Below are 21,567 nucleotides of genomic sequence, written 5' to 3'. Positions count from 1 at the left end.
CAGAACCAACCAACAGCCTAAACCTGAACAACTGTGCTCCCATTGGTTAATCCACCAAACTGCACGAATAGCAATAATCCTGCTTTGAATACATTCAACAAAAATGAATCGTTAGGCCCCAATATGCTTCTCAGCACTTTTAATAAAACGATTCAAAGAAATTAAAATCTGTCTTCTGTATGATGGCTGCAAAAGAGGGCTTTCAGTACCGTTCCCATTCCAGCCATGTAGGGTGCACACTATTCAGCCCATAGTCATTACTGTAAATGGCCAACAGACAGTGCAGCGACAGTGCTTATGGGACCCAGGGGCCAGCAAGGTGGCTAAAACCGTTGGGCCAGGGGGGGGAATACTGGGGAGAATAACCATTTTCTGCTCCATTTAAACGCAGAGGAACATGTTTTAACTCTGCATATGCTGCCATAACACACCGAGTCCGTGTTGCATGATCAGCCCAGCGTTGCACAGTTAAGGTGAATTTTGCAGGTTAAACTGCATTGCAGCTACTTTGCAACCCCCCTCCCTTCCCCCCCCAAAAGGAAAAAAAAGACAAAACAGAAAACAAACAGTGCGTCTCCTCCGTCCACAGACAGTCCGTCTCCTCCGTCACGCTGCTGTACGCGGACCGCGCGGTGCAGAAACGCTCGCACGGCCGAGTGCGCGCGTGACGCATACCGGCACACACGTGCAAAATGTTTAATCCGCCGACAGCGAAGACGGCAATGCGACATTTGCTGCTCCTGTCCGGTCCACGGTGTGTCAGACGGGGGACTTGTTCCCTCCGGTGAAGTCGGGACCTGTCGCAGATGAACCAGCACGGAGCACGCAAACACACGCACGCAAACACACGCAAACACACGCATGCATGTTTCCGACGCGGCGAAACGCCGCATCAGCGGGTTTTCCGGTAAAGACGCGTCTGCGCTGCCGTCCCGTAACGCGCCGCACCGCACCGGTGATGATGGCAACATGGGGTGGGGGTGGGGTGTGGGGAACCCTCTAAGGAAAATGGATGGACGGGTCATACCTTCAGTTAGCGCACCCAAAAGGCTCTCGTTCTCATCGTCCCGGGCTGTGAAGAACTTCAGCATTTTCAAGCCCAGGACATTTGCAGCCTGCTGAAGGATGCACCGGGTTTAAGCAGCAGTGCCTTGTTCACAAGCGGAGGATCGGGTGATTTGCCCCCCCCCCCATCACCACCACCCCCCAACCCATGAACCCCTCTCCTCATCATTCCCCCTCCTCCCCTGTGTCTCACTGCAGCTCTCTGAAGAAACTCAAGAGGTGTGCAGAAATGTGTGTGCTGTCCATTCACTGGCCACATGACAGCTGCCTGATGTGTCGAGACCGAACGTGTTTACCATGCAGGTACACCACAAAGTGCAACAGGGAACACTTGACACCTTACTTTATAGCACACGTGGAATACACGGTCTATGCCGTCATCATCGTGGGGGTTTTTAATGTGGGTACTGGTCTTGCGAACACTGCACTGCATCGCTCAACTTCCCATTTAACACGAGCCATTTAGAAACTACACACACAGTGCATTCCTGCGCAATGCTTTCGCAAAATATGAAGTTTGTTTTGGAAAAAAAAGAAATCGAGGGCTCATCAAGACATGGTGATTCTCAGCGTCTCCAACAATGACCACAGCACCATCTAGAAAATGTTTACCAGATTTATTTTGTTTCATTTACAAAGGAAAAAAAAATCTTAAGACTAGCTTTAATGACCACGGCAATCCTGACCATGACGGACAATGTGGTGACGGTATCTGACCGTTGACACTTACTTGCGTTGTCGCCTCCTGACTAGATCCTTGTTTGTGTTGCATTAACCTCTAAGATGTATGTCGCTTTGGATAAAAGCGTCTGCTAAATGAAATTGTAATTGTAAATCAGGGAGGGTTTTTTTTGTGTGTGTGTTTTTTTTTTAATTGCACGCGCCAGTCTGCAGAGGATGTCCTTGGGCCACTGGGAAATAGAAAAGTCTCTGGTTCACGGGGAATAGTGTCTGATATGTCTTGACAGCTAGAGTTAAAACAGCGGGGAGGGTCGCTCGCTTCATCGCAGTCCAGTTCATTTACTTGTGGAGCCGTGTGAGCGTCAGTTAGCCTCATTCTTTGATGCCTCGTCAAAGTTCTCCACCAGATCTGCAGAGTGAATAGTTTTACTATTAATCTTTTTAAAAATTCTTTAAAAAAAATCTGAAATTAGATAGTCATCTTTAGAGAAGCAGAGACAGTGACAGCATACAAAATGATGGATGCAAGGTCGAATTATTCAATTTCTGAGGGGTAGAAGACAAGTACTTGTTTGACAAAATACCCTAAAAAAAAGCAACAGTAATGGTCTTCAGATTACACTTATTTTTGAAATTAACCAACGTCTAAAAACAGATTTGCAATATCTTGTTAAAAAACCCAGAACTTTTACATCTATGTGAAATGTCTCAATGCATGCTCAATAAACCAGGTGTACAAATCCCAGAAATGATGATGACAGGAACTGATTCAACTTTTCTGGGCAGTCCACGTGAAAGCATTGGCACTCTGCGAGAGTCTATAATTCTCTTGTGTAGGTAGTAGGACTTGGGCGAGAATAAGAATGGTTTTTATAATCATTGAATATATTGCCTGAAAACAACTGTGTGACACTTGTGCATGTTGTCGGCCATACCTGGAACATCATCATCTTCTTCCTCAATGTCCTCTGCCTTTGGAGCTTTGCTGTCAAGAGCTAGAATAAAAACATGCAGTAAACGTGTTAAGGCTTTACACTGACCATTATATGACTTCGGCTCAAATTAAAGCCCTCTTAGGAACTTCCACGATGGGCAACAATGTGAGCAAGTAATACAATCACATCCCTAAGAGAGTTCAGTGCTAATTTAGCATGTCTAACACCGTGTTTATACAGCCCGGTGCTGTAAACATACTTTTTTTTCTCTTCCTCTTTTTCTCCCCAATTGTATCCGGCCAATTACCCCACTCTTCCGAGCCATCTCAGTCGCTGCTCCACCCCCTCTGCCGATCTGGGGAGGGCTGCAGACTACCACATGCCTCCTCCGATACATGTGGAGTCGCCAGCCGCTTCTTTTCACCTGACAGTGAGGAGTTTCACCAGGGGGACATAGCACGTGGGAGGATCACGCTATTCCCCCCAGTTCCCCCTCCCCCCGACCGACCAGAGGAGGCGCTAGTGCAGCGACCTGGACATATACCCACGTCTGGCTTCCCACCCACAGACACGGCCAGTTGTGTCTGTAGGGACGCCCGACCAAGCCGGAGACAACACGGGGATTCAAACTGGCAATCCCCGTGTTGGTAAGCAACAGAATAGACCGCCACGCCACCCGGATGCCGTAAACATGTTTTTTAAACGTAACAGGATTGATTTAGGAATAATTCAGTCTTTATTCAAAATGTCTGAGCATGCTGTAACGGTGACCTCAGGGTTTTCAGCTGAGACCACGTTAAGACAAAGCACTCCGGGATTCACATCTGCCAGTAACCATCATTTTCAACAGTGCCAGGATCTGGACCAAATGGTCACCCTTTCTCACTCAACACATAGAATATATGCTAAACCAATGTCAGCTGGAGCAATGGTCATTGGAAGGTAATTTGAATATGCACTTGCCTTTGGCCATGTCACAAACCACAAAGCGTTCCACCCGTCAGTGCTACATGCTAATGGCAGGATAATAGGACATTTCACTTGCCTTTGTCTTGCCCTTGAATATAAAGTCCATCCGAAGATATGTAAAGTAGGAGTAACTGTACATCATGTCCCTACTTCGCATAGTATTAAATATGCACTGCCAACAAGAAAACCTGCTGTTTTTATAACATGTCAACCGTGGGTCAAAAACTACTCCCAAAGTTATGAAAAGAACAATAAGGGATCACTGTCTTAAATGTGTAATTGGAAGTAGGCCTAGTACTGACTGGACACTTTCAGTTGCGTAGCTAACATTACATATTATTTACATCACATCCTGACTGGATGCTTAACACCGGCATTGTAAAATAGATGCTTTTGCAGTGGTTCAACAGAGCTAAAGTTAGCTTGTCTGAATCATGTTTTTAGCCAACTGACAACCCAGAAAAGCAAGCTGACATATCAGAGACACTTAAAAACGCTATCAGAAGATTGATTTGTTTGAGCAGGTTAAAGGTGATGGAGATATATAAATATCTTTCGATTGTGTTTCTGTAAACTCCTACCTCAAAGGAACCCACATTCTATCACATTCAAGTGATAGAATACAAGGGAGAGACTAAGAGAATAGTGGAGGGGTGGGGGAATATATTGCACCATTTTTTTAGACTTTTTTTTGTTTACATTGCAATATATTTTGTCAATTCTCTTATCAATTACGATTATAATGTAATTTAAAAAAGGAAAGCAAAAATGTTAATAACTTACAAAAGTATATATATTTTTAGATGCATGCACAAACACTGTTGACAGGGGTCATGCCTCCTCCCCCCAAATCTGGATTGATGGTTCAGCCAAACATGAGAATAAATGATTATTTGTGAGCTGAGTAAGTCAGTTAGAAGCTGGGTTTATGAAAATACTTCGCATCTAAAAAAGTTTTTATGTTTGCTCATGGAAGCATAGCCGTCATGTCCATGAATAGATTAACTTTAAAAGATTGATTGATAAAGAATTTTAAAATATTTCCCATTGCAACTAATCCTAGTTAACCCTTCCTCACTTTTCACTTGCCATTTCTGATGACGTGGTCCTGTGCAGATTTAAGTAAGTTATCTAAAAGTAACGAATAGATTCACTTTTTTCCCCACTTTTCGCAAATTTGCTTAACTCTAGGAAGGAAACAGGGTTAACTCCCACCTTGCCGTGGGAACTGTTCTGCCAGTTTGCGCAGGCTGGTGAGGCTGTCAGCCCCCAGTTGGCTCAGGATGCCCGGGAGCATCTCCGTCAGCTGCTTGGTCTCAGCGTGGCCTGTGATGGCGAAGGTATTGGCAGACAGAGACGCCTGAACTTTGGGGTTGTTGAAGTGGATCACGGTCCCGTCGTCCTTAATCATGTTCACCTGAGAAAAGAAGAAGAAAAGAGGAAAGGTAATCCTCCAGGTTTATGGACGCACACTTAGTTGTCACAATGATTCGTTGCTAGGTCACACCGAAGCAATGAATGCAACACCATGGTGCAAAGATAGACACTATCCATCAAGCTAAACCTCTTGCCTGGCTGAGTTCAAAATTAGATTTGACACTAAGATTAGATTTGACACTAATATATCAAGGAAAAGCTGATGGAAATAAACCTAAAAATCATACAGCATTCCAGTTTTGCTCTTCTGAGAATGTGATGTACCCTGTTTTGAAAAATCTTACACAATCACATCCACCCAATTTAAGGAAGCCTTACACATTACCTCCTCAATTCCAGCAATGTTGTTGACAGCTAGCTTCTTTAGTGAACTCTGAAGTTTTTTATCATCGGCTGTCGCTGTTCTGTGTACCACCTTCTTCTTCCTGCGTGCCGAGCCCTGAAAACGAAGCAGAGATAAGAATTTAAAGCCATAATAGATGTCCAGCAAGTTGTGTTCACAAGAACAGCAAGTAATAATAGAAAATTAAATGATCAAATTTTAACACCAGTCTTGTTTAGTCTAACCCATACGTTTCAAAAATAAGGTCCCATTTGTTTGCACACAGGACCCTCGGTGAAATGTTTTGCTTATGTGTTAAGACAGCAAAGGTTAGTTTGATGGTACCAAACGATTCTTCATCTTTTCATTCTTGAAATATTTACTGTGACCCCTTCAAATGTTGGTTTATAGAGGCATCATTTTGTGGATGTCAGTTTACCTTTCCACCTATCCGGACCTGGGCTTGAAGTTTGGCCAGTTTTTCTTGATTCATATTCTCACCTGAAACAGGAAAAAAAAAAGCATGGACATGAAAAGTAGAAGAAAAAAAAACAACAACCTCAAATAACATCCCATGGCCATGCACATGGTATTGTTATCCTGCAATTTTCACTGGAGATGATCTACGAGCGACAGCATCAGTGTCAGCTGGAGCAGAAAAAGGGCAGACGAAGCCCGGTCAGTTCAGATGACAAACACGATAACAAAACACTGACCAAGAAAAAAAAAAATAAACAAGAGACAAGAAGACTGCTGCTGCTGCAAGATAAATAAATAAACAGAGATGGATCTATGGTTTACAAAAACCCATCCTGCTGATGCAACAGCCGACAGTAGATTAGGATACGAGACACTCATCTGCAGGAGGGCCCACTTTGTTGCAAGCTTTGTTCCCTCCGCAATCCATCCACAACCCAAACCACTTAACACCCCCCACCCCACCCCCCAGCACCCCACCCAGCAATAACTGGCCAACACAATCTCACGCCAATATAAAGTCAATATGTCTTTGCCATACAGTGCGTGTAATGTCGGATTTAGTGTTATTTGCATTAAAGTACTGCAGTGTAGCATCTAATTTAGTCTTGTGCCTGTTAGTCAACACACGTTACTGTGATACAATGTAACGTCGGTCTGTTGTGTGTCTGACGTTGTGCTATTATGGTACTTGCACCAACTGTGAAACGAATACCGCCGAGGACTGTGTGTGTCTGTGTGTGTGTGTGTGTGTGTGTGTCTATCTAGCGACCACTACAACCGGACCCGATCAGACTGACCGATCAACCTGCTGTATTTATTTCTGGCTTCGCAGGCCAGATGTAGAAATGAAAACACAGCGCCCGGTGACTAAAAATACCCGGTGTCATCATCCCCGACTATCTGATCCGCCGATACCGACAACAACGTCGACCAATACACGATTAACGACGACTACAGCCATCGCACTAACGCGTATTTTTGCTATCACAAACCTGATCAACGAGTCACAGAAGCATGCGGCGGCGAAAGATGGAGGTTATGGGGAAGAAATGACGTCACGCACCATACGCTGTCGTTTTTCTTCCTTTGATTTTTGTGGGAGTTTGTCGAAGACTTTTCAAGCGCATTACCGCCACCAGCCGGAAGGGAGTGTAATTCGGGGCGTCGCTATAACGCAATTCTCAAATTCTCCAACAAAACAAAAAAAAAGTGCTTGAAGATAAAGCAAAGAAACTACATGCACATCACTATGCATCACCCCTGTTCATCTTACAAAGTGAAATACGTATTTAAATCACCCATACGCTGTTTTCCAAAAGGGTCTTTTAAACTCATTTGTACACCTTTATCGCTTAACGACTCTCTAACCCCCCCCTCCTCTATATTTTAGATAATCCATTAACACGCGTTCCAGCGTGTCAGAGTTATCTCTCCTTCAGTTACAATGTTTCTTTAACACTTCATTTAGTCCAGTGTGACCAATCACACGCCGTGGCTGTGTCTGAAATCCATACTGCTGCCACTGTGTATACTGTATAGTAATAATAATACGTTTATTTATATAGCACTTATTTCAAGTATAACGTAAACCAGTGTTTCTCAACCGGGGGTCCGCGGACCCCCAGTGGTCCATGGTGTAATTGCAAGGGGTCCGTGAAAATAAAATATCTTTAAAAAAAAGATCCTATGACATTTATAGAAATAGGATTATTTTACTCGAATGTGACTGAGACCTTTATCTACCTAAACTATAAAGGGTAACAGGACTTTTTTCTCTAATTACATCTGTTTCACAAGTGTAATTTATTGTATTTTAATAAGAGATCTCGCTCCCGTTTGCATTGTTAAAAGTTACTGCATAAAAATTCTGTTGTTACATATATCTGAAAGTTACTGAATACATATTCTGTTTTGTTACATATATCTGAAAGTTACTGCATAAGAATTCTGTTTTGTTAACTATATCTAAGTTACAACTGAAAGCTCTTATTTTTGCCCCAAAGAGTGAATAAATGCTATAATGCAATTTAAAATGCAGTTTCTACTGTTTCTATCAAATTGCAACCCCCCTCCCCCAAGATTAGGTGGAGGGGTCCTCAGGGTAGATCAAAAAATACGCAGGGGGTCCAGGACCCTAAAAAGGTTGAGAACCACTGACGTAAACTACTAATAAGACACGTTTGTCGCCTTGTGGTGCAGTACACCTCGTATCGAATCCCGCACAGGGCAAGAAAATAACCGGTTACAATAGTTTCAAGATTAAAATGTTCATAGTACGGGAAAATCCAGTATATAAAAAAAAATGCTAGGATATGTCTACTATGTATGGCAAAAAATATAATCTAATATTTATCGACTGGACGCTAATTTCGGAAGAAAATTACAATATAAACTTGGTTGGCGTGGTTACCATGGAGATACAGGGGGCGTTTCCGGCCGGCCAAATTGTCTCAACCAAGACGGCGGACGTCGAAGCAGCCGCGATTTAGCAGCCTTTCTAAATGTAAATTTGACGTACAATGCTTTGTTGTACAATGCTTGTTTTCTAGCGAATAGTGTAGTGTAGCGAATTCGGGGGACAACGCAACCACTGGAACTGCCAAGGCCGGGACGCGGAGCGATGTCTCCTGCGGTGCGGGCGATACGGGTTCACGTCCCGGCCTTGGCAGTTCCTGTGGTTGCGTTGGCCCCCGAATTCGCTACAATAGTTTATCTGTCGTCACGCGTAACAACGCGGGAAATGGCGACTTGGTTACAATGGCGATATAGTTACTTAGATGAGCGATGAAACGTTTACCCCAATCAACGTTATGTCCAGATTGTGCGAGCCGTACCCACTTGCTTTCACTGTCGTTGGTTGACTACATACTGAACACGTTTTGATAGGACAGTATAAACTAAACAGTATTACTGTTAGTATATGCTATTAGTACGCAATCTACTTTTGGAGGAAGGCCTCAGCCACAGCCAGCCGGAAGGGCTTTCGATATGCTGCCCCCTGCAGGTTACTTTGGGATTTACAGCTGCTATCGCCCCACAATAGTTTGACAACTGAATAAATGCTGGACTTTACAGTCCAATAGAAATCGAAATGAATCCACGTGAAAAAATGACGTACACACACACATACACACACACACACGCACACACATACACACACACACACACACACACACATTGTGTTTAATGACCTCTTCTTTTTCAGTATCTCTGCTTTCTGTCTGACTGGACTCGACGCTTGTTGATCTGTCTAATCTTTAGCTGTTGACCGCCTTTACACAAAGATTTTGAGTTGAACCTGATTAGATGTAGTTATATCAAACTAATGAAAAACGAAACTCAAGTTCAATGTACACACATTCTCTGTTTATTTACATCCAGTATATGGTAAATAAAAGAATCTACAGCATCTTCTGCATGGTTCTCCTGGCTCTTATTCCAGGTACTATTTAGGTCTATTATTCTCCTAGTGGGCGGCACGGGGTGCAGTGGTTAGTGCGGTTGCCTCACAGCAAGAAGGTCCTGGGTTCGAGCCCCAGGGTAGTCCAACCTTAGTGGGTCATCCCAGGTCGTCCTCTGCGTGGAGCTTGCATGTTGTCTGTGTGGGTTTCCTCCGGGGGCTCCGGTTTCCTCCCACAGTCCAAAGACATGTAAGTCAGGTGAACTGGGCGTACTAAATTGTCCCTAGGTATGAACGTGTGGTGTGGTGTGGTGTGGTGTGGTGTGGTGGGGTGGGGGCCTGGGCCTGTGATGGCCTGGCGGCCTGTCTAGGGTGTTTCCCCGCCTGCCACCTAATGACTGCTGGAATAGGCTCCGGCATCCACCACGTGACCCTGAGAACAGGATAAGCGGTTCATGGATTCTCCTAGTGACTGATATAGGTGTAGATTTTGGTGAGTCCCAACAGTTATAATGAAATGCAACCCCCCCCCCCGTAAAAAAAACCCAAGTTGTTCCAATGTGTCTAAATTTGGCTTTAAAATAACTACAAATTACGTTCCCACCATCTTTCCAGCATCATGTAATGGTTTTCTCTTGTAAAGACCTCATTGCTTAAACATCTGGAAAACAACAATAGCCCCAAGCCAGTAACTATTCACCCAAATAAGTACAAGGAGACTGAGTAACTTGCTAAAATTTGGGAAATGCCATATTCTTAATTATGTTCCCCGTGTCATTACAATTACAGTTAAGAGGAGTGACATGGTGAATCACTATGGTAGCAGAGATAAGTGTATAGCTGTGTTTTCTAGGGAGATGATAGCTCCACGGTCCCGCCAGAGAAAAAAAAACTCACACTAACACAGAGCCGGAGACGCTGTGGGAAAGCTGCTGGTTCTTTCCACATAATCTGTTAACAGAAATTATTCCACAAATGGGAATTATTTATACTTACAATGGATCCAACCTGAAAACACTGTGACCATATATCACAGCACAGTTAGCCTACTCATTAATGTGCTGCGGTGTGCTGCTGACTCTCGCTGGGCCCATGGGCCGCGGCGCTGACTCGACCGGACTGCCTGAGGAAAAGCCTTCACAGTTTTCCAGCTTCTTCATCCAGAAAACACATCAGGGCCACACATAAGTTAAAGGCGTCTCACCAGTGAATCCATGCAGGTTTTCATTTGGATTTACACACATTTTACATACATACATTTACATACATTTTAGATCACAGAGACATGTTTGTCGTCCATCAGATAAAATAAAAGCGGTAAAAGTCAGACCAACAGACCAAAGTCGTACCAACAGAATCTCTTCCAAAACCAGTGGCACCTGATCCTTATAGTATGTGGTTTGAGACAAATATCAGAGCTGCTGTACAGAAATGAAAGGGGTGTGACAGATAACAACATAACGGTAGACTGATAGATGCCTGAAACAGCTTAACTGTTGTTATTCTGCATGTTTTCTGAAGGTCAAAAACAGTTATTTTGCTCATTCATAACTCACAGCTGCAGAAAGTCAAGCCCTTTCTATTGAGCACAGCACAACTTTGCCGGCTCATTCATAACAACTTCCAGCCCCAGAAGTAACATGGTGGCAACAGCAGAATCTTACATCACATCCTGTGTATTGGTAAATGACTTCCTTAGTGGAGAATTTCTATTTCAACAAACTCCTCCGCTTCTCCAATTCCTCTTCCCATTTCTCTCATAGTACCAAGGAACTATCTCAGATCACACACTGCACTTTGGGGCTCACGTGATGGTCTTGATAGTGGACTCTGGTAGAAGTAGAGGTCAGGGGGACCGATATCTATGCTGGAGGGTACCAGTGAACCCCGCAGCACGCCACACTTCAGTCAGTGGTGGTCGGGAGATTTCGGCCCCTGGTATCTGTGGAGCAACAGGCAGAGTTTCTTCAGCACAGCTTTCCTCAGCAGGATGTAGACCCAGGGGTCCAGGATCTGGCTCCAGGTGGCCATGTGGACCAGCAGCAGGCTGGAAGATGAGGGCTCCTCCTCACCTCGCGCACTCAGGATGATGACATGGATCTAAAGGAGAGGACGTAAAAAGACTGGCATGTGAAAAGGTGCAGACCTATACTATACAATAACTACTAACATATGCAAAATCACCATCTTAAAGAATCCAGCGGAGGTTCATTACATCGAACTGTTTGGTAATATAAAGTGTAATACCAAACCAACACTAGTTTTCAAATAATACTCCCTCAAATATTTCAGACCTCATTTTGTGAAACATTATAGGTCATGGATTCTCCTTCTCATTATTATCATTGATTGAGACAACAAAATTGTGTATCATGATATGACAATATTCAAATTTCATGATGATACAATACCATTGAGAGAGATATATTGAATTATTGCCCAGCCCTACCATCCATCCATCCATCCATCCATCCATCCATCCATCCATCCATGTCCAAGGCCAGCAGAGCAGCCTACACCTCATTCTCCCTGTCATTTTATCCCAGCTCTCCACAAAATACACAGCTAACATCAAGCCATCAAAAGCGCTGCTAGTGAGGTGAATATAAACAGAAGAGGTTATGATGTTGGTTATGTGCTGACAAAAACACATTTGATAACAGAACTGTAGAGGGGCTAATAACTATAATTAAGAATGTCATTCAGCAAAAACAAATCAGAAGATAGGAATAATTGACAATGCGATTTTTGGTTTTGCATGGAATTATCTGGCATTGTAAATTAATGGACTGAATAATGACTGTGGTAACACTACAGATTGTAATATTTATACCACCATAATACCTGTGCCAAAGAAGTCCCTCCCATCCTGTTTCAATGACCACCACCCTGACACACTGACCTCCACCAATATGAAGAGCTTCGAGAGACTAGTCATGCACCACATAAACTCCATCCTCCTTCCTCTTTGGACCCCTTTCAGTTTATATATCATGCCAACCGGTCCACTGATGATGCAATTTCCTCTGCCCTCCACTTAGCCCCCACTCACTTGGACATGAAAGACTCTTATGAGAGAACGCTGGTCATAGATTTCAGTTCAGCATTCAACACCATCATCCCTCTGCATTTGATAAGGAAACGACCTGCTGCGCCTGAACACCTCACTCTGTAATTGGATACTAGACTTTTTCACTGAGAGACCACAGTCAGTAGGGATCAGCAATAACACACCAAGCACCACCACACTGAGCACGGGGCCTTGGCTCTCCCCCATCTACCTCCAAAAAATCTAGTGTAACTCACCCATTCCCCACCACCACCCATCCACCCACCCACCCACCCACACACACACACACACACACACACACTCAGCACCAGCCACTTTGTGCAGAACACTACTTCAAAACTGCTGCTACTTACATATGACTTGCACATAGTTTATCACTTCTTGCATTATATTTGTTATCAATGCAGTTTTTGCTCTTGATCTGTGCCTTGTTATCGTTCCCCCGACCGCAGCTGAACTTACACTAATATTTGAATTATTAGTGCTTTTTAGTACTTTCTTTTTATCCTGGTATTCTTAATCCCTTGTTGTTCTGTTTTAGTACTTGTATATGCCTACACCAGGGTCTGAGAGAAACAGTATTTTGATCCTCTATATGTCCTGTACATGTGGCAGAATTGACAATAAAGTTGACTTGGACTTTGACTATATCATTAATTTGCCTTAAATGTTGACACAACATTGCACTCAAATACATGCAAATATGTAATCTTTATCATTCTCCTTCCGACCTGGTCTTTCAGAGGAAAATGGTATTAATCAGTTTGCCAGATTGCTTGCACATGCAGATTTCCAAACCCATTATCCTCAACAAACAAACAGAACATCTTATTCTATACCAGTTACCTGGTATAGAATCAGATGTTGGTGTCGGAGCCTGCAAACCCCTGTAACCTAAACTCTTGGTGGACACGCAACTGCTGCATTTCCTTTCTCAGGTCTTCAATTTCTTTATCTTTGTCTTCTACAGATGACAAGGGCATGTCCAGTACAGACGGTTCAGGGACAGAGCAGTAGTCGTGATCCCTTGTGCTATCGTGTTGCTCCTCAGGAGGGACTGGATCAACGGGCCGTTTTGCTCTTTCCCATACACTGCGCCATCCGTGGTGTCTCAGCAGTATAGCCATTCCATTCAAAGAGCGTCGGTACAGCACCCTTAACAAGCCTTCTTCGACCATCAAGGGCTGTTGGCTGTATGAGCTGATCAGTGGAGAAGTGTCTGCTACAGACCTTAGTGTGAGAGGTGATGGTGAAATGATTACCAGCCACTCTCCTCTCAGGTCAGGATGGACTGGAAAGCCATGGAAACTTAGGATGCCGTTAAACTTGGAGCTAGCCGAACAAAGTGGGAAACAGCAATGCTCAGAGTATTTATTTTGCTGTTTCTAAAAATGTTCGGTCTTGAACTTTTTTCTGGGTAGACTCATGATGACGAGCAAACTGTCATGCCAGACAGCTAGCTCAGCGCCAGCGCGACGTAAACAAAGGGAGCGGAAACGTACAAGCAGTACTATTTCGAAGCGGAACTGCGTCACATAGCCTAGCGCATGTAGCGCATTGGCTAGACCAACAACCAATCAGAGTAACGAACGTGTGACGTAGCACTGAACGACGGAAAAATGTATCGACAAATCCTGTCAGAAGTACGGCAAACATCTGTCTTATCAACAATTGCTTTAAAGCAGTTGTTAGTTCTTCTTTTGAAGAAAATATATCGTCTAGTTTGTTTAATACTGTTGCGATTGCGGATTCAACAGACCGTTCTACATCAGCGGCAGCCATCATTGTTGTTTATGAAAGTGTCCCAACGGCGTTTCTCTGTACGTCATCGTATCAAACCCGCACGAAAATAGATGGCGTCGTGCGACTTCCGACGTACGAGTACTTGCACAAGAACTTCCGGTCTGGTTTTTCGAGAGAAGAGATGGCTTTTTTTACGCTCGCTGTTTGCAGGACCTCCCTAAAATCGCGGTCAACGATGTACATCGCATCGTGAGTATCTCCTCGGTAGCTCAGATGAGAAAAAAAGGAGTTTAAGATGTATATTTCGAGCTACATCGACAACTACAAGGGTGAGTAACCGCATCATTAGAACTATGCTAGCGTTAGCTAGCTAGCTAGCTAACTAACGTTAGCTGACTGCCTTGCAACTAACATTACCTTGCTACTTTGTTTTTATTAGTCAGCTAATGTTGCTAACTTACATCTACATTCAAAATCAAAAATTTTCAGTACAATGACACTTTGATGTGGATTAAATGTTGTGGCCAAACTGAGGAGAGACTGGATTACCAGTGAGAAGCTAAAGTCGAATTTAAAGTATCTTTACAGTATTTACTCTAACCTTACAGGTGTTCGTAAACACTGTTTTGAATACTGTAATATAGAAGAATTTTTGGGTTCGGAACAATCTTTATGATGGCAACACTAGACAGTAGCCCAGAGACTAATAACAGTAATTTCATCAGGTCTTTCTAATATAAGGTAAAAGAAAATGTATTCAAGGTTGACCATGTCTTATTGATGCTGATACTTTGCATATTGCCTGTCTTTGTTTATGTAATGATGAAGACACATTTCCATTTGGATATTATTATACTCTATTGACAAATTCATCCAATTTCGAAGCATAAATTTATAATTTTGACTGTATTGGGGGCTTTTGCAGGTGAAGTTTAGTGTTGTGCTAAACAGTTTACCTGTTCTAGGGATTGCACTTAACAGTTTTGAGAATGTTGACAGTTTCAAGAATTGGATTTAAGCAACTGAGAAAAACTGTAATTGTATTTTCTCGTGTAATAATTGTGCTGTGTGTGCTTATCCTAGTCTAAATAAGAATCTTGGGGGGGGGGAAGAATGCCTGACAATTGCGAAGCACTCACATATCTTATGTTTCCTTCCCTCATTCTTCTACATCCCCAAACAATGACAAAAAGACATAGTCAGTATTTGAAGGAATGATTTGGTTGACTGACTAGGACTAGGAAGGTTGGAGCAGCGTCATGTTGCTGAGATTATGATGTTGTACGGAAGAATAAATGATACATGTCTTTTTCTAAAAAATGAAAATCAGGTTTCAATAATCCTAGAGTCTTTAAAAGATTTTTCTAATGCCTCTGGTCTAATTATCAATCAAAACAAGGGTGAAGTAATGTATGTAGATGACACTGACAAAACATCTATATGTGGGTTACAAGTAAAACAGTCAGTTAAATACCTTGGTATTAAGATAGACAAAGTGTCCTCTGATAGAATTTTAGGGAACTTCAGGCCCAAATTAGAAAAAGCAGAAAAAAAATCTTCAGTTGCTGGTTACAGAGAGATCTTACTATTCAAGGCCGAGTGTTGCTATCTAAAGCAGAAGGCATTTGCAGGCTTGTGTACCCAGCATTTTCTCTCTATGTTGACAACAAAATGTGTGCAGCCATTAATTCCCCCTTATTTAAATTTATTTGGAAAAATAAGACTGAATATGTAAAAAGGAAAACAATCATTAGAAGATACTCTGAAGGTGGCTTTAATGCTTTGGACTTCAATACTATTAATAATATCTTTAAAATCAACTGGATAAAGCACTGCCTTGCTGATAACAATTCCCCATGGTATTATATCCCCAACCTGATTTTTGAGAAAAGTGGTGGATTAAAATGTTTACTTTCCTGTAATTATAAATGTTGTAAATTACCCCTTAAACTAGCAAACTTCCACAAACAAGCTCTTGAAGCCTGGAAATTAGCATTCAGACATAATTTCTCCCCCCATACCTGTGCTATTGGGAACAACCAGTATGTGCTATTTAGAAACAAGACTATATTTTTTAAGAACTGGATGGACAATGATATAATATTTGTATTGGATTTGATAAATTTCCAGGGTAGACTTTACAGTTATGAGGATGTTATCCAAAATACTGGTGCAGACCTTTCTAAGAAGGAATATGAAAAACTTGTCAAGAGGACAATTTTTTTCCGGGACCGGGACTACAGGACTGATGCAGCTTGAAAAGGCTCCTTAACTTTATGGCCCCCTTTCTGGAGAACTCCCCAAAATTAAAATAGGGGGCATAAAACTGCTTGATTGCAAATGTAATAATATGCACATCAGGAGAACACTTACATCAGACGAGAGCTGTGTTCCTAAAGCATTATATATTTGGAAGCTATCTTTCCCAATGCCTGTCAAATAAAATATATGGTCCGAGTCTAACAAGTTCTTCATACCCAGTAAAGTCAAAGAAATTAACTTGAAGATACTACATAAATATTACCCATGTAACACATTTCTATGCAAATTTAAAGCAGAAATCTCAGAGAAATGTTCATTCTGTAACACAGAAGAAGAAACTACTTTACCTTTATTCTTTAATTGTCCTTATTCCTCTAAGCTATGGACAGATATTGCATTAATCATTTTTGATACATTTAACAAACTACTTAGTATAAAAGAAGGTATGGTCTTGTTCCTTGACCGCAATACTGGCTCATCTCCTGTAGATAATGCTCTCAAAATTCTGTTTGGTAAATTTCACATTCACAAATCCAAGGTGATGGGCTCCCAGCCCAATATTTGTTTATTTTACATTGATCTGATATTCTTTTCCAAGTCCCTTATCAAAATAACCTCTAACAAAAAAGCAATGAAAACATCTCTCATCTTGGAAAAAATACTAAACACATTAGATAAATGAGCAGCTTAGATTTACATTGGATATTTTTCTGAAAGACTCCTAACAGTGGCTCTTATTATCATCATGTGATCATCGGCCTCTTAAGTTTATTTTTGTGTCAACTTTTCGTTGTTTATGTATTTTATTTTATTTTGCATTGTATTATATTTAGACTATAATTATTACTTTTTATGTTTTGACTCTCCCCTGTACTGAAACTCTGACACTGTATTGTTGCAATATAAAAAACAATTGTACATGATAAAAAAATAAATAAATAAAATATGTTCCAAAAAAAATAAATAAAATAAACGACACACGCGTTCGTGTAGTCAATGAGAGTAATTGTCCGTCTCTACCTTCCTGCAATTTCCACAGCGTCTTCTTTCAGCTTTTTCTGTTTTTCAGGGGTCGCCACAGTGGATTTTAGTTTCCATCAGGACCCTGCGAGGGCACAGCACCAATGCTGCGCTATGTAACAATGAATGTGGGCCTCAACTGACCCTGATTCGATGTCTAAACGGGAGTGGGGCCAGACGTATATGCCAGAGCAAATAAACCAAGCTCGCAGATTCGTCTGGTTCCCAGGCTATTGATTCATTAGTCTGGGACATTAACCTTCACGAAAGCCTCAAAGAAAGCAACCTAACGGCTCACTGGCTTAATCTTGGCTGACGTCATTCGTCAACACAAGTCTCTGAGATGATGATGAAGAAGAAGATGAGTCTTTATTTCTTAAACCACAGAGATGATCCATGTGGCAGCAGATATGTGAGTACTGGTTTATCATCATTTCCAGTACTGTCTACTTGTCTTATGCCTGTCTGTATGCAACAGTTGTAACAAACTAACTTTCCCATTAATGCTTAATCCCATTTTCTTTGAGCTTGGTTGACAAGTCAAGTCAATTTTATTTGTTTTGCCCAATATCACAAATTACAAATTTGCCTCAAGGGGCTTTACAGCAACACAACATCCTGTCCTTAGTCCCTCACATCAGATAGGGAACAATGCCCTTAAAAAAAACAGTTTTTTTTAACAAGGTTGTTTAAAATTAATGTTTTGCATTGTTGTGTTGCAAGAGGCTCCCGGGTTTATTCCCAGCTCTCTTGTGTGGAGTTTACATATTCTCCCTGCCTTTGCTTTTATTTGCTCTGGCTACCTCACACTTCATCTCACTGTCCAACATATGTAGCATACATGTTGGTTGAATTAGAGACTAAATTGTCCATTAGTGTGAGTGCTGAGTGTGTATGTGGGTCCTGGGATTGACCTGTCCAAGAGCTCCCTGCTTTCTTCCCAATGCATGCCAGGATACGCTCTTGCTCCCACGGCCCTGCATTGAATATGGCGAGCGTAGCAAATAAATGAACGATGTGCTCATCTGATCCCATTTCAGTGGCTTCTAAAAAAGGTCCCATGAATCAGCATTTAAAGCTCTGCAAACTCACATAGTTTGATATATTTGATATGTTGTATATTCATAGGCACTGGCTCTGTGGGTGCTGATTAGCTTAAGCACCCCTCCAACAAATGAAATAAAAAAATAAAAATAAAAAAAATAAATATACTTCCTCAAATCAAAAAGACATCTCTGTGTAGTCAAATATATGTTAAGAAATTTAATTAAGATTGGGTCACCTACCATCAAATGAAATAAACCAGACAAACGCTGCATAATTTTGTGTGTGACTTTAACCAAAGGCATAGGCTACTTATAATTCCCAGGTTTTCTGAAGAAAAAAACAACCTCAAAACTGATAAACATCCGTCGGCTTGCAAAATTTCAGTTTGGTGATAGTTCACTCACCTTCTCTATTTCTTGCTCCTGCTCATTGGACATTTTTGTTAGTGTACACCCGCAAGTAGATGTTTTTAAAGCGTCATTGCATTTGTCAGGAAGAGAAAAACAATATTCTAATAAACACAAAAATAAAACAATTTTTTTATGGATTGTTAGAACAGTGTTAAATAGATGTACATTAAGTGTAGAGGAAAGAACTAACAAGAATGAACATGCATTTTTCCTTTTGTGGCTCCTTAAAGCCATATAACAGATACCGCAAGAGTCAATAAAGGTCCAGAAGGGGAGGTCTTACCAGTAAAGGGCCCCAGCAGATACAGCACACCAACATTATGGCCAGAAGCTGGCAGATCATCTCCAGATGGTAGGAGGTGCCTCTGCAGTGGTGTTTGTGGGACAGTCTGGCCTGCAGCAGGGAGCAGCTGGTCAGGGTGTTGAACACAATGGAAAGCAGCAGGGCCAGAAGACCAAGCACCGAGAAGACAATAGGCAGGAACCTGTCCCGCCAGTCTCTGGGTTTGCCTATCTGGAAAAAGCACCAGCTCCCTGAGTGCTGGACCTGGTACGGCCTCAATAACAGCACGGGCAGTATGGCCACCAGGGCGGCGAAGAGCCAGATGAGCCCCAGCAGCCTCTTCACGTGGCGGGGGACCACCACTGTGGAGTGGAAAAGAGGCCTGGTGACTCCCATGCAGCGCTCAACTGCCATGGCACTGCTGAGTAACAGGGGGCTCAGGCCGAAGAACACCATGCACACCCCAAAAAAGCTGCACAGGACACAGTGTGGGTCGAAGGTTTCCCACCTCCTGTGGGAGCTGTGGACAAACAGCAGCAGGGAGCCATTGATGAGATGGCCCAGCAGGTTTGTGACGACCAGGCTGCTCGCAAACAGCAGGAACGGGGCCTTGTACTTGGTCCGGATGGCATGGTAGGATTTGAGCAGGATGAATAGGGCCAGGCTGTTGGAGAGGATGCCGACAGTCATGGCAATGGCAGAGGTGGTGATTGACAGGTCCTTCGGGCTGTAGGTGGTGTTGCTGGCCCTGACCTGTGATCTGCAGCCTGCCTCCGAGCTCCCATTGGCTGACATGGTCAATGTGGATTCTGACAAAGCGTGAAAAGTTCCCCTGTAACTATGGTGATTCGTAACCAAATTTAATCTTAATTGTTTTCATGGATTTGAAAGTGTGTGAAGAGAAGACTGAATGGATGGGAGATTGAATGACTGACTTGGCAGTGAATTTATGTTCACTTTTACAGATGTGGCAGTAATTACCCTTATTAGTGTGATCAGGTCTGCACGAATGACGTACTACTAAAATAACAACAACATCCCGTCTTCAGCAAAATCAGCAAAACTTAAGCAAAACCAGCAAAAACCATTGGAGAAGTGAGTTAATCACAGACCACATGTTCACGGCGTCCTATTCAGGACAGAATTTATCCATGATGTGATTAAATTCCCTTTGCCACATAAAATACTGGCAAACAGTAAGTTTTCTTTCCACATCGGACTAAATATTTTGGAGCCCTGTTATCAAGGAACAGTAAACCAGTGGTTCTCAACCTTTTTGGGGTCCTGGACCCCCTGCGTATTTTTGATCTACCCTGAGGACCCCTCCACCTGATCTTGGGGGAGGGAGGTTGGAATTTGATAGAAACAGTAGAAACTGCATTTTAAATTGCATTATAGCATTTATTCACTCTTTGGGGCAAAAATAAGAGCTTTCAGTTGTAACTTAGATATAGTTAACAAAACAGAATTCTTATGCAGTAACTTTTAGATATATGTAACAAAACAGAATATGTATGCAGTAACTTTCAGATATATGTAACAACAGAATTTTTATGCAGTAACTTTTAACAACGCAAACGGGAGCGAGATCTCTCATTAAAATACAATAAATTACACTTGTGAAACAGATGTAATTAGAGAAAAAAGTCCCGTTACCCTTTATAGTTTAGGTAGATAAAGGTCTCAGTCACATTTGAGTAAAATACTCCTATTTCTATAAATGTCATAGGATCTTTCTGTTAAAGATATTTTATTTTCACGGACCCCTTGCAATTACACCACGGACCACTAGGGGTCCGCGGACCCCCGGTTGAGAAACACTGCAGTAAGCGACGTTACCAACATCTGGTGCGTCATGCGTAAAACCACATCCAAATTGCGTTTTCTATAAGGAAAACATATTGTACGGACAAAATTGTCAAAATCAATGTTCATGAGCTAGAATGAATCATTGGACACAGCTGAAGTTATTTCGTTTCTTACTTTGTTCGTGATTAACATTTCAAAAAACGTTATCAAGTCTCGGCACAGTCCTTCCTCACTTACCTCAAATGTCTTCCCTCGTACAGCTCACCAATACGGAGTATAGAGATACGTGTTTTCCTTCTGGACTTGTAATTACCGCAGGGATCTGGCACACCGGCAGCAAATGTCATCAAGTCGTCCAGAAAGCGTTGGGGGGGGGGGGGGTTCAGTGTATTACACTTTTTAGCCCCCCTGTTTCCTGCGCAGTCGTCTTCACAACCAGTGCGCTTTGTGAAACGAGCGGCGCACCGGTGTTGCGTCCAAATCGGCGCCCGTCGAAAATTGTGACCATGGTTAAACTACGTAAACCGTGTTGAGCAGGCGCCTCCAGACCCCTCCCACCCTCTGATGAAGTCTAGTGTGGGTTCGGGGCGGTCAAGTTTGGATGCGGGTAACGATCTGGCACGATGCTCGTCCT

At 42.5% G+C, this 21,567-nt stretch overlaps 2 protein-coding genes across 2 annotated transcripts; both read right to left on the bottom strand.

Annotated features, from left to right (window-relative positions):
• Positions 1-1,663: 1,663 nt before the first annotated feature.
• Positions 1,664-6,964, bottom strand: btf3l4 (basic transcription factor 3-like 4). Its single transcript, XM_056276639.1, has 6 exons — positions 6,882-6,964; positions 5,849-5,910; positions 5,413-5,526; positions 4,866-5,067; positions 2,682-2,741; positions 1,664-2,155 (listed from the first exon to the last, which is right to left on the bottom strand). The coding sequence occupies exons 2-6, from the start codon at positions 5,900-5,902 to the stop codon at positions 2,109-2,111; spliced, it is 477 nt and encodes a 158-aa protein (XP_056132614.1). The 5' UTR covers positions 5,903-5,910; positions 6,882-6,964; the 3' UTR covers positions 1,664-2,108.
• A 3,587-nt stretch (positions 6,965-10,551) lies between these two features.
• Positions 10,552-21,287, bottom strand: ptgfr (prostaglandin F receptor (FP)). Its single transcript, XM_056277896.1, has 3 exons — positions 21,171-21,287; positions 19,125-19,933; positions 10,552-11,389 (listed from the first exon to the last, which is right to left on the bottom strand). Exons 2-3 carry the CDS (start codon positions 19,917-19,919, stop codon positions 11,198-11,200), a joined length of 987 nt encoding a protein of 328 aa, XP_056133871.1. The 5' UTR covers positions 19,920-19,933; positions 21,171-21,287; the 3' UTR covers positions 10,552-11,197.
• Positions 21,288-21,567: the final 280 nt, after the last annotated feature.

This window comes from Lampris incognitus, chromosome 3 (assembly GCF_029633865.1).
Source record: "Lampris incognitus isolate fLamInc1 chromosome 3, fLamInc1.hap2, whole genome shotgun sequence".
NCBI lineage: Eukaryota > Metazoa > Chordata > Actinopteri > Lampriformes > Lampridae > Lampris > Lampris incognitus.
Note: the sequence above shows the minus strand (reverse complement) of the source record. Positions and strands in the feature narration are given on the sequence as shown.

Coding starts and splice junctions, on each gene's coding strand:
- btf3l4 (XM_056276639.1), bottom strand. CDS start 5,902: ATGAATCAAGAAAAACTGGCCAAACTTCAAGCCCAGGTCCGGATAGGT. Junction 5,527..5,848: donor AGGTCCGGATAGGTGGAAAG/GTAAACTGACAT, acceptor CTTCGTTTTCAG/GGCTCGGCACGCAGGAAGAA. Junction 2,156..2,681: donor AGAAGATGATGATGTTCCAG/GTATGGCCGACA, acceptor TTCACTCTGCAG/ATCTGGTGGAGAACTTTGAC.
- ptgfr (XM_056277896.1), bottom strand. CDS start 19,919: ATGTCAGCCAATGGGAGCTCGGAGGCAGGCTGCAGATCACAGGTCAGG. Junction 11,390..19,124: donor TCTGCTGGGGCCCTTTACTG/GTAAGACCTCCC, acceptor CCTCTCCTTTAG/ATCCATGTCATCATCCTGAG.